The 12,919-nt window shown below is 52.5% G+C and overlaps 1 protein-coding gene across 1 annotated transcript; it reads left to right on the forward strand.

The window, feature by feature from the left end:
• Positions 1–283: 283 nt before the first annotated feature.
• AURKB (aurora kinase B) lies at positions 284–10,704 on the forward strand. Its single transcript, XM_072149893.1, has 9 exons — positions 284–429; positions 568–604; positions 682–766; positions 6,072–6,126; positions 6,343–6,540; positions 7,680–7,818; positions 9,617–9,765; positions 9,845–10,019; positions 10,104–10,704. The coding sequence occupies exons 2-9, from the start codon at positions 569–571 to the stop codon at positions 10,275–10,277; spliced, it is 1,011 nt and encodes a 336-aa protein (XP_072005994.1). The 5' UTR covers positions 284–429; position 568; the 3' UTR covers positions 10,278–10,704.
• The last annotated feature ends 2,215 nt before the right edge of the window (positions 10,705–12,919 follow it).

Here is a 12,919-nt window from a genome sequence, read left to right on the forward strand (position 1 = left end):
AAAACTGCGCCACTGCTGGATACAATGTCTCCTCTCGCCCGTTACTCATAACCTCCATTTCGTTCAGTGACAAAATGTCGGATATCCCCTTCATCCCCCCCTCCACTCTCACTACAACAACAGATGCGTCACAATCCAATCTACCAATCACACGCCCAGACGCGTCTCATCCAATCATTCAATCCCTACGCTCCCTCATGGCCAATCGAATTCCGCTGTTTTCTCACCGTCCAATGAGAAGCCGACATAAGCTCTAAGACAGGCTTTTAAACCGACGTTTCAGCCAATCAGCGGCAGGGCGGGGCTCGTGCGGTTCGGCCAATCAGCGGCGGCGGGACAGGTCAGGTGACCGGCCGGAGTCTTTGGCGGTTTGGGTTTGAATTCGGCGGCGGTGATCAGTCGTGTGAGCGGTGACTGCAGAGAGCGGAGGTAAGTGCCCGGGCCGGGGGTGGCCATCATGGAGCCTGCCCGTCACCAGGAGCTCCCGGGTCAGCCCGCAGCTTACCCGTGCTCCTCCGTGATGCTTCCGCTGTGTTTTGCGCTCATTTTGCTCTTTGTCATTGGCAGGATGTCTTACAAGGAGAACCTGATGCCTTACTCTAAGGTAAGTACCCGCGGTATGTGACCCTGCGTGCCCCGCCCCTCCCCCATCCTAGGCCTCACCCCCCGGTGTCTCCACAGTTCGCCACCCCGACCAGCGCTCCCGGGCCGCAGCGTGTGCTCAGGAAGGAGCCCTTCTCCGCCTCCTCCAGCTCCACCATCTCCGGTAAGTGTCAGTCACGTGTCCGGCTCTGTGACAATGTATCAGCTGCACGTTCTGTATAACCCGAGGATGCGGCCTCCGGGGCTCCCACTGCCCTCAGGGGCCCCCTAGCAGGACTGTGTGTATATATATATATATATATACTGTGTAGTGACAGGAGGGGGGATGGAGGGCTGTGTGTATATACTGTGTAGTGACAGGAGGGGGGATGGAGGGCTGTGTGTGTATATACTGTGTAGTGACAGGAGGAGGGGATGGAGGGCTGTGTGTGTATATACTGTGTAGTGACAGGAGGAGGGATGGAGGGCTGTGTGTATATACTGTGTAGTGACAGGAGGAGGGATGGAGGGCTGTGTGTATATACTGTGTAGTGACAGGAGGGGGGATGGAGGGCTGTGTGTATATACTGTGTAGTGACAGGAGGGGGGATGGAGGGCTGTGTGTGTATATACTGTGTAGTGACAGGAGGGGGGATGGAGGGCTGTGTGTATATACTGTGTAGTGACAGGAGGAGGGATGGAGGGCTGTGTGTATATACTGTGTAGTGACAGGAGGGGGGATGGAGGGCTGTGTGTGTATATACTGTGTAGTGACAGGAGGAGGGATGGAGGGCTTTGTGTGTATATACTGTGTAGTGACAGGAGGAGGGATGGAGGGCTGTGTATATATACTGTGTAGTGACAGGAGGGGGGATGGAGGGCTGTGTGTGTATATACTGTGTAGTGACAGGAGGGGGGATGGAGGGCTGTGTGTATATACTGTGTAGTGACAGGAGGGGGGATGGAGGGCTGTGTGTATATACTGTGTAGTGACAGGAGGAGGAGGGATGGAGGGCTGTGTGTGTATATACTGTGTAGTGACAGGAGGGGGGATGGAGGGCTGTGTGTATATACTGTGTAGTGACAGGAGGAGGGGATGGAGGGCTGTGTGTATATACTGTGTAGTGACAGGAGGGGGGATGGAGGGCTGTGTGTATATACTGTGTAGTGACAGGAGGAGGGATGGAGGGCTGTGTGTATATATACTGTGTAGTGACAGGAGGGGGGATGGAGGGCTGTGTGTGTATATACTGTGTAGTGACAGGAGGAGGGGATGGAGGGCTGTGTGTATATACTGTGTAGTGACAGGAGGGAGGATGGAGGGCTGTGTGTGTATATACTGTGTAGTGACAGGAGGGGGGATGGAGGGCTGTGTGTGTATATACTGTGTAGTGACAGGAGGAGGGATGGAGGGCTGTGTGTATATACTGTGTAGTGACAGGAGGGGGGATGGAGGGCTTTGTGTGTATATACTGTGTAGTGACAGGAGGAGGGATGGAGTGCTGTGTGTGTATATACTGTGTAGTGACAGGAGGAGGGATGGAGGGCTGTGTGTATATATACTGTGTAGTGACAGGAGGAGGGATGGAGGGCTGTGTGTGTGTATACTGTGTAGTGACAGGAGGGGGGATGGAGGGCTGTGTGTATATATACTGTGTAGTGACAGGAGGGGGGATGGAGGGCTGTGTGTGTATATACTGTGTAGTGACAGGAGGAGGGATGGAGGGCTGTGTGTATATATACTGTGTAGTGACAGGAGGGGGGATGGAGGGCTGTGTGTGTATATACTGTGTAGTGACAGGAGGGGGGATGGAGGGCTGTGTGTATATACTGTGTAGTGACAGGAGGGGGGATGGAGGGCTGTGTGTGTATATACTGTGTAGTGACAGGAGGGGGGATGGAGGGCTGTGTGTGTATATACTGTGTAGTGACAGGAGGGGGGATGGAGGGCTGTGTGTGTATATACTGTGTAGTGACAGGAGGAGGGATGGAGGGCTGTGTGTGTATATACTGTGTAGTGACAGGAGGAGGGATGGAGGGCTGTGTGTGTATATACTGTGTAGTGACAGGAGGGGGGATGGAGGGCTGTGTGTGTATATACTGTGTAGTGACAGGAGGGGGGATGGAGGGCTGTGTGTATATACTGTGTAGTGACAGGAGGAGGAGGGATGGAGGGCTGTGTGTGTATATACTGTGTAGTGACAGGAGGAGGGATGGAGGGCTGTGTGTGTATATACTGTGTAGTGACAGGAGGAGGGATGGAGGGCTGTGTGTGTATATACTGTGTAGTGACAGGAGGAGGGATGGAGGGCTGTGTGTGTATATACTGTGTAGTGACAGGAGGAGGGATGGAGGGCTGTGTGTGTATATACTGTGTAGTGACAGGAGGAGGGATGGAGGGCTGTGTGTGTATATACTGTGTAGTGACAGGAGGAGGGATGGAGGGCTGTGTGTGTATATACTGTGTAGTGACAGGAGGAGGGATGGAGGGCTGTGTGTATATACTGTGTAGTGACAGGAGGAGGGATGGAGGGCTGTGTGTGTATATACTGTGTAGTGACAGGAGGAGGGATGGAGGGCTGTGTGTATATATACTGTGTAGTGACAGGAGGGGGGATGGAGGGCTGTGTGTATATACTGTGTAGTGACAGGAGGAGGGATGGAGGGCTGTGTGTGTATATACTGTGTAGTGACAGGAGGGGGGATGGAGGGCTGTGTGTGTATATACTGTGTAGTGACAGGAGGGGGGATGGAGGGCTGTGTGTATATACTGTGTAGTGACAGGAGGGGGGATGGAGGGCTGTGTGTGTATATACTGTGTAGTGACAGGAGGAGGGATGGAGGGCTGTGTATATATACTGTGTAGTGACAGGAGGAGGGATGGAGGGCTGTGTGTATATACTGTGTAGTGACAGGAGGAGGGATGGAGGGCTGTGTGTGTATATACTGTGTAGTGACAGGAGGAGGGATGGAGGGCTGTGTGTATATATACTGTGTAGTGACAGGAGGGGGGATGGAGGGCTGTGTGTGTATATACTGTGTAGTGACAGGAGGAGGGATGGAGTGCTGTGTGTGTATATACTGTGTAGTGACAGGAGGAGGGATGGAGGGCTGTGTGTATATACTGTGTAGTGACAGGAGGAGGGATGGAGGGCTGTGTGTGTATATACTGTGTAGTGACAGGAGGGGGGATGGAGGGCTGTGTGTATATACTGTGTAGTGACAGGAGGAGGGATGGAGGGCTGTGTGTGTATATACTGTGTAGTGACAGGAGGGGGGATGGAGGGCTGTGTGTGTATATACTGTGTAGTGACAGGAGGGGGGATGGAGGGCTGTGTGTGTATATACTGTGTAGTGACAGGAGGAGGGATGGAGGGCTGTGTGTATATACTGTGTAGTGACAGGAGGAGGGATGGAGGGCTGTGTGTGTATATACTGTGTAGTGACAGGAGGGGGGATGGAGGGCTGTGTGTGTATATACTGTGTAGTGACAGGAGGAGGGATGGAGGGCTGTGTGTGTATATACTGTGTAGTGACAGGAGGGGGGATGGAGGGCTGTGTGTATATACTGTGTAGTGACAGGAGGGGGGAAGGAGGGCTGTGTGTATATACTGTGTAGTGACAGGAGGGGGGATGGAGGGCTGTGTGTATATACTGTGTAGTGACAGGAGGGGGGAAGGAGGGCTGTGTGTATATACTGTGTAGTGACAGGAGGAGGGATGGAGGGCTGTGTGTGTATATACTGTGTAGTGACAGGAGGGGGGATGGAGGGCTGTGTGTATATACTGTGTAGTGACAGGAGGAGGGATGGAGGGCTGTGTGTGTATATACTGTGTAGTGACAGGAGGAGGGGATGGAGGGCTGTGTGTGTATATACTGTGTAGTGACAGGAGGAGGGATGGAGGGCTGTGTGTATATACTGTGTAGTGACAGGAGGGGGGATGGAGGGCTGTGTGTATATATACTGTGTAGTGACAGGAGGGGGGATGGAGGGCTGTGTGTATATACTGTGTAGTGACAGGAGGAGGGGATGGAGGGCTGTGTGTGTATATACTGTGTAGTGACAGGAGGAGGGGATGGAGGGCTGTGTGTATATATACTGTGTAGTGACAGGAGGGGGGATGGAGGGCTGTGTGTATATACTGTGTAGTGACAGGAGGAGGGATGGAGGGCTGTGTGTGTATATACTGTGTAGTGACAGGAGGGGGGATGGAGGGCTGTGTATATATACTGTGTAGTGACAGGAGGGGGGATGGAGGGCTGTGTGTATATACTGTGTAGTGACAGGAGGAGGGATGGAGGGCTGTGTGTATATATACTGTGTAGTGACAGGAGGGGGGATGGAGGGCTGTGTGTATATACTGTGTAGTGACAGGAGGAGGGATGGAGGGCTGTGTGTGTATATACTGTGTAGTGACAGGAGGAGGGATGGAGGGCTGTGTGTATATACTGTGTAGTGACAGGAGGAGGGATGGAGGGCTGTGTGTATATATACTGTGTAGTGACAGGAGGAGGGATGCAGGGCTGTGTGTGTATATACTGTGTAGTGACAGGAGGAGGGATGGAGGGCTGTGTGTATATATACTGTGTAGTGACAGGAGGAGGGGATGGAGGGCTGTGTGTATATACTGTGTAGTGACAGGAGGAGGGATGGAGGGCTGTGTGTATATATACTGTGTAGTGACAGGAGGAGGGATGCAGGGCTGTGTGTGTATATACTGTGTAGTGACAGGAGGGGGGATGGAGGGCTGTGTGTATATACTGTGTAGTGACAGGAGGGGGGATGGAGGGCTGTGTGTGTATATACTGTGTAGTGACAGGAGGGGGGATGGAGGGCTGTGTGTATATACTGTGTAGTGACAGGAGGGGGGATGGAGGGCTGTGTGTGTATATACTGTGTAGTGACAGGAGGGGGGATGGAGGGCTGTGTGTGTATATACTGTGTAGTGACAGGAGGAGGGATGGAGGGCTGTGTGTATATACTGTGTAGTGACAGGAGGGGGGATGGAGGGCTGTGTGTGTATATACTGTGTAGTGACAGGAGGGGGGATGGAGGGCTGTGTGTGTATATACTGTGTAGTGACAGGAGGGGGGATGGAGGGCTGTGTGTATATACTGTGTAGTGACAGGAGGAGGGATGGAGTGCTGTGTGTGTATATACTGTGTAGTGACAGGAGGAGGGATGGAGGGCTGTGTATATATACTGTGTAGTGACAGGAGGGGGGATGGAGGGCTGTGTGTATATATACTGTGTAGTGACAGGAGGGGGGATGGAGGGCTGTGTGTATATATACTGTGTAGTGACAGGAGGGGGGATGGAGGGCTGTGTGTGTATATACTGTGTAGTGACAGGAGGGGGGATGGAGGGCTGTGTGTGTATATACTGTGTAGTGACAGGAGGAGGGATGGAGGGCTGTGTGTGTATATACTGTGTAGTGACAGGAGGAGTTATAGAGGGCTGTGTATAATGATTGGTCTTCTCTCTGTAGTGACGGCGGGCCGCGTGGCGGTGGCTGATAATCAGGTGGAGAAGTCTGGGGAGAGGTAAGTGGCCGGGGGACACATGAGGTCTCTCTGGGGTTTGTGCCAGGTCTTGGTCCCCCCATAGTTGGCGCCTTCCTGCTGCCTCTGTACTGCTGAGGGCTGCCCCATTCACACTGGGGGGGGGGGGGGGGGGGTCACTCTTATCTGGGGTCCCTGGGGCTGTGACCTCTACGCCGGGGGTCACTTGTGTTAATCCGCTTGGTTCTTGTCCATCAGCCTCAAGAGGAAATTCACTATTGACGACTTTGACATCGGCCGCCCCCTGGGGAAGGGGAAGTTCGGCAACGTCTACCTGGCCCGGGACAAGCAGAACAAGTTCATCATGGCGCTGAAGGTTCTGTTCAAGTCCCAGCTGGAGAAGGAGGGAGTGGAGCACCAGCTGCGGAGGGAGATCGAGATCCAGTCCCACCTGAGGTACGTCCCTCCCGTCGTCTGGGGGATGGGGGCACCTGTCCTTTATCTGCCCCCATGTGTAATCCTCCAGGGTATGGGGGTGCGCCTGTCCTGTATCTGCCCCCATGTGTAATCCTCCGGGGTATGGGGGTGCGCCTGTCCTTTATCTGCCCCCATGTATAATCCTCCAGGGTATGGGGGTGCGCCTGTCCTTTATCTGCCCCCATGTATAATCCTCCAGGGTATGGGGGTGCGCCTGTCCTGTATCTGCCCCCATGTATAATCCTCCGGGGTATGGGGGTGCGCCTGTCCTGTATCTGCCCCCATGTATAATCCTCCGGGGTATGGGGGTGCGCCTGTCCTGTATCTGCCCCCATGTATAATCCTCCGGGGTATGGGGGTGCGCCTGTCCTGTATCTGCCCCCATGTATAATCCTCCGGGGTATGGGGGTGCGCCTGTCCTGTATCTGCCCCCATGTATAATCCTCCGGGGTATGGGGGTGCGCCTGTCCTGTATCTGCCCCCATGTATAATCCTCCGGGGTATGGGGGTGCGCCTGTCCTGTATCTGCCCCCATGTATAATCCTCCGGGGTATGGGGGTGCGCCTGTCCTGTATCTGCCCCCATGTATAATCCTCCGGGGGGTATGGGGGTGCACCTGTCCTGTATCTGCCCCCATGTATAATCCTCCGGGGTATGGGGGTGCACCTGTCCTGTATCTGCCCCCATGTATAATCCTCCGGGGTATGGGGGTGCGCCTGTCCTGTATCTGCCCCCATGTATAATCCTCCGGGGTATGGGGGTGCGCCTGTCCTGTATCTGCCCCCATGTATAATCCTCCGGGGTATGGGGGTGCGCCTGTCCTGTATCTGCCCCCATGTGTAATCCTCCGGGGTATGGGGGTGCGCCTGTCCTGTATCTGCCCCCATGTGTAATCCTCCGGGGTATGGGGGTGCGCCTGTCCTGTATCTGCCCCCATGTGTAATCCTCCGGGGTATGGGGGTGCGCCTGTCCTGTATCTGCCCCCATGTGTAATCCTCCGGGGTATGGGGGTGCGCCTGTCCTGTATCTGCCCCCATGTGTAATCCTCCGGGGTATGGGGGTGCGCCTGTCCTGTATCTGCCCCCATGTGTAATCCTCCTCTCTGATGCCCCCTGCAGGCACCCGAACATCCTGCGCATGTACAACTACTTCCACGACCGCAAGCGCATCTACCTGATGCTGGAGTTTGCCCCCCGGGGGGAGCTGTACAAGGAGCTGCAGAAATACGGCCGATTCGATGAGCAGAGAAGCGCAACGGTGAGTGTGACCTTCCTATACACGACACTGCCCCGACCCTAATAGTGTCTCCTTGTGACCTTCCTATACACGACACTGCCCCGACCCCATAGAGCGCCCCCTCCAGTATACCGGCACTCTGCACTATTGCCTATTACTGCTGTATCCTGCATATAGCGCCCCCTCAGTATACTGGCTCTGTAGGGTATAGCGCCCCCTCCAGTATACCAGCACTGTGCACTATTGCCTATTACTGCTGTATCCTGCATATAGCGCCCCCTCAGTATACTGGCTCTGTAGGGTATAGCGCCCCCTCCAGTATACCAGCACTGTGCACTATTGCCTATTACTGCTGTATCCTGCATATAGCGCCCCCTCAGTATACTGGCTCTGTAGGGTATAGCGCCCCCTCCAGTATACCGGCACTCTGCACCATTGTTTATTACTGCTGTATCCTGCGTATAGTGCCCCCTCAGTATACTGGCACTCTGCACTATTGCCTATTACTGCTGTATTCTGCATATAGTGCCCCCTCCAGTATACCGGCACTCTGCACCATTGTTTATTACTGCTGTATCCTGCATATAGCGCCCCCTCAGTATACTGGCACTCTGCACTATTGCCTATTACTGCTGTATCCTGCGTATAGCGCCCCCTCCAGTATACTGGCACTCTGCACTATTGCCTATTACTGCTGTATCCTGCGTATAGCGCCCCCTCAGTATACTGGCACTCTGCACTATTGCCTATTACTGCTGTATCCTGCGTATAGCGCCCCCTCCAGTATACCGGCACTCTGCACTATTGCCTATTACTGCTGTATCCTGCATATAGCGCCCCCTCAGTATACTGGCACTCTGCACTATTGCCTATTACTGCTGTATCCTGCGTATAGCGCCCCCTCCAGTATACTGGCACTCTGCACCATTGTCTATTACTGCTGTATTCTGCATATAGTGCCCCCTCCAGTAAACCGGCACTCTGCACCATTGTTTATTACTGCTGTATCCTGCATATAGCGCCCCCTCAGTATACTGGCTCTGTAGGGTATAGCGCCCCCTCCAGTATACCGGCACTCTGCACTATTGCCTATTACTGCTGTATCCTGCGTATAGCGCCCCCTCCAGTATACCAGCACTGTGCACTAGTGCCTATTACTGCTGTATCCTGCGTATAGCGCCCCCTCCAGTATACCGGCACTCTGCACCATTGTCTATTACTGCTGTATTCTGCATATAGCGCCCCCTCCAGTAAACCGGCACTCTGCACTATTGCCTATTACTGCTGTATCCTGCGTATAGCGCCCCCTCAGTATACCAGCACTGTGCACCATTGTCTATTACTGCTGTATCCTGCATATAGCGCCCCCTCGGTATACTGGCTCTGTAGGGTATAGCGCCCCCTCCAGTATACCAGCACTGTGCACTAGTGCCTATTACTGCTGTATCCTGCGTATAGCGCCCCCTCCAGTATACCGGCACTCTGCACCATTGTTTATTACTGCTGTATCCTGCGTATAGCGCCCCCTCAGTATACTGGCTCTGTAGGGTATAGCGCCCCCTCAGTATACCGGCACTCTGCACCATTGTTTATTACTGCTGTATCCTGCGTATAGCGCCCCCTCAGTATACTGGCTCTGTAGGGTATAGCGCCCCCTCAGTATACTGGCTCTGTACGGTATAGTGCCTGTTACTGATATACCCTGCATATAGCGCCCCCTCCAGTATATCAGCGCTGTGTACTGGGGGGCTCCCTGTGTTTGGGGTCTGGCCGGTGCCCGGTACGGGATGTGATTATGAAGCCTCTCTGTTCTCTGCAGTTCATCGAGGAGCTGGCGGACGCCCTCCACTACTGCCATGAGAGGAAGGTGATCCACCGAGACATCAAGCCGGAGAACCTGCTGATGGGATACAAGGGGGAGCTCAAGATCGCAGACTTTGGGTGGTCCGTCCACGCCCCCTCTCTCAGGTAGGTTTGGCGGCTGGTACTGTGGTGGGTGCTTGGCTCCTAGGTTCTGGTTCTGATTCCCTGTCTCTGTGGGTTGTAGGCGCCGGACAATGTGCGGGACCCTGGACTATCTGCCTCCAGAGATGATCGAAGGGAGGACCCACGACGAGAAAGTGGACCTTTGGTGCGCAGGCGTCCTCTGCTATGAGTTCCTCGTGGGCGTGCCTCCTTTTGAAAGCCCCTCCCACACAGAGACCCACCGCAGGATAGTGAAGGTACCTGAACCCCCTCAATCCTACATCTTGATGTAACTCGTGGTATTAAAGATGAGGTTCCTAACTCTGACCCTCTGCCCTCAGGTCGACCTCCAGTTCCCATCTTTCCTGTCAGAAGGATCCAAAGATCTGATCAGCAAACTGCTGCGTTACGTCCCGGCCCAGCGCCTCTCCCTCAAGGGCGTCATGGAGCACCCATGGGTGAAGGCCAACTCTCGTCGCATCCTGCCTCCCGCATACAGCTCCAGCCTCAAGTAATCTGAAGCTTCTACTGTATCGCAGCTGCAGCACTGAGAAGTCAGAACAACCCTAAGACTGACCCTTGTATAACCTCCGCCCTGTACACACCACACATGACCCGAGGAGGGCGCTGGTCACCCTGCGCTGGAGTCCATGTTCCTGCTCCTTGGAAAGCTGGGTGGCCCCCTTGTTTATAGTGAGGGCTCTCAGACTGATCCTCGCAGGTGCTGTGTGTGCTGGATGCTGGGAGTTGTAGTGCTGCTGGTTGGGGTGTAAATACGCTGTATCAGGTTCTTATAGGGGTGTTTATTTATACACTGAAGTCTCTGCCTCTTTATCCAGTTTTTCTTTTATATCTGATGTTTTTGTTTCAGTGTGTCAGTGTCTTTTCTACTGTCGCTGATGTTGGGTTTTCTTGTAAATAAATTGTTTCTTTTTATAAAAACGTTAGGTTTTTTTTTTTTTCTTCTATGGTTCTTGGGTTATGGTTGTACCACTAATCCCCGCCCCCCCAAAATAATGGATCACTCCGGGACCTAGATAGTGAAGGGGCCATCTTTATCATGGTGGAGGGGGGGTAGAATGGTTTATGGTGCACTGAGCCTTAAAGGAAATCTCCCATCATAAACCAGGGACACTTACTGCATAGATCTGTGACCTTTGTTATCTTATCTTGTGTTCTCCATGGCCTCCTCCCTTCTAAAGTCAATTTTTAAAATTGTGCTAAATCCCAGACCTCCTCTGTGCTGTAGATTCACAGGATGTTACACTGTGCTCCCTCAGAGGGTGAAGTTTTTATACTCTTTAGTCCCCTTATTCAGTAAGATGCGCTCGCCCAGGACAGTATCCGGGTGCGGGGGTGAGCTGTCTCCATATGGAGCCTGCGGCTTGGTACGATGACGGTGTGCGCACTGTATGTGCCGCTGCACAATGCACGCCGAGGGCGTCCGTAGCTTACAGCCGCCATAGAGGTGTCTGCGTGAAAGGGGCCCAAGTGTTCCACGTGTCGCCTGACGATTTTCTATTCCTTTAAGTATATCAAGAGTTAACGTACCGCAGCAGGAGAAAGATCATAAAAAAGATGTTCCCATGTAGCTGGGAGTTGATGGCCGCCTCTTGGTGTCAGCACTCGATCAGTGAGCACGCTCCTCCCCTCACGCACAGCGCTCTAGGCCTCCTCAGGGTGGTCTCCTGTACCATGGAAAGTCTGTGTGTGATTGATGGAAAAAAAACTTGTGGTTAAAAAAAGTGAAAATCCTGGACACTTACTTGTTGCTGTCACTGAGTGTTCATGGACCCTTTTTTTTTCGGTGCGTTTGGCTCGTTTTAATCAGTTTCCCAGCTGTTTACACCACTAGAAATAAAGAATAACCAATTAAAATCGGGCAAATATACAATGTCACATCGCAAGAACTCATCGCGTGACGGTGTCTTACATGTTGGGGCAATTGGGGTGAGCGCCATCGAGTGTCAGTGCAATCCCTACGGTCACCCCTGCTGTGGGGCGTCTTGCTATCAGGCATCTACTAGTCACCTATTAGGAGCACTGTTACAGGGGTCGGCCATTTTACCTCATGTATTTTGTAGTGTGTGTGTGTGGGGGGGGGGGGCTGGATATGAGGTAATTTACCATTATGCATCTAGTAATACCGTAGTTCTACTTCGCTTTCTTGATATGTAAAGTGAAGCCCCCTGTATTTTACCTCATCAGCCAGAGATTCCTGTCCATAACATGGCCACAGATGGAGGGTCATGTGATCTGTAACGGCGATTGTGTATGGACAGAGATCACATGACCCTCCATCTGCAGCCATTTTATGTTCAAGTATGTCTGACTGGAGTAACAGACAGGAGGCTTCACTTCACATATCAAGAAAGCAGAGCAGAAAGAGTAACAGATGAGAGGAAACCAATCGGATCTCGGATTTAATTTCCTAAATGGCTGTGGGGAAATGAAAGCTGAGCTCTGATTGGTTGCCATGGGTAACTAGAATAGCTCTGCCCCAAGGGTGATGCCACACATGGTGTTTAGAACCGGTATTTTTTTTGTCCGTTTTTAAGCAGTCCGTGAAACGCATGTGTATTTTGAAAACTCATCCATTTTTGACAGGTTTTAACAATTATCTTAATTAAAACTAGTCAAACGCATGCATTTTTGGATGCATTGCTTAAAAACGGACCAAAAACGCGTTCAAAACGCAGCGTTTGTCACCACCCTTAGAAATTTATGATTTAATCTACCCCAATGTCTCTTGTGTTTGGCCGCACTACCTGGACATGATGCTTGATTGGCGGACGAACAGCCAATACGGCAAATTGATAGCAACAAACCATGGCTATGATTGGCTGGGTGTTGCGGGTTCTACCTGTGTGAACATCTGGGTCGTGTGGCCGATCCCAAACTTGAATGCGTCCAGTCAAACCTAAAAGCAGAGGCCACCAGTCTATTGGCGGGAAATGAGCGGCTGCCTAGGGGGTTATCATGGATGTCACATAAGAGGATGGAAGATACAGTACAGAAGGCCAGAACACTGCTGCAAGGGATGAATTATAATATCTCATATATGAAACTGAATTCCTACGGTTAGATTGAAGTGAACGTACCCTTTAAGGCACAAAGCTAATTTCCATGGTAGGAGTTGCCTATAGCAACCAATCAG

This window comes from Engystomops pustulosus, chromosome 4 (genome assembly GCF_040894005.1).
Source record: "Engystomops pustulosus chromosome 4, aEngPut4.maternal, whole genome shotgun sequence".
Classification (NCBI taxonomy): domain Eukaryota; kingdom Metazoa; phylum Chordata; class Amphibia; order Anura; family Leptodactylidae; genus Engystomops; species Engystomops pustulosus.

Coding starts and splice junctions, on each gene's coding strand:
- AURKB (XM_072149893.1), top strand. CDS start 569: ATGTCTTACAAGGAGAACCTGATGCCTTACTCTAAG. Junction 767..6,071: donor CTCCAGCTCCACCATCTCCG/GTAAGTGTCAGT, acceptor TTCTCTCTGTAG/TGACGGCGGGCCGCGTGGCG. Junction 10,020..10,103: donor CCCACCGCAGGATAGTGAAG/GTACCTGAACCC, acceptor CTCTGCCCTCAG/GTCGACCTCCAGTTCCCATC.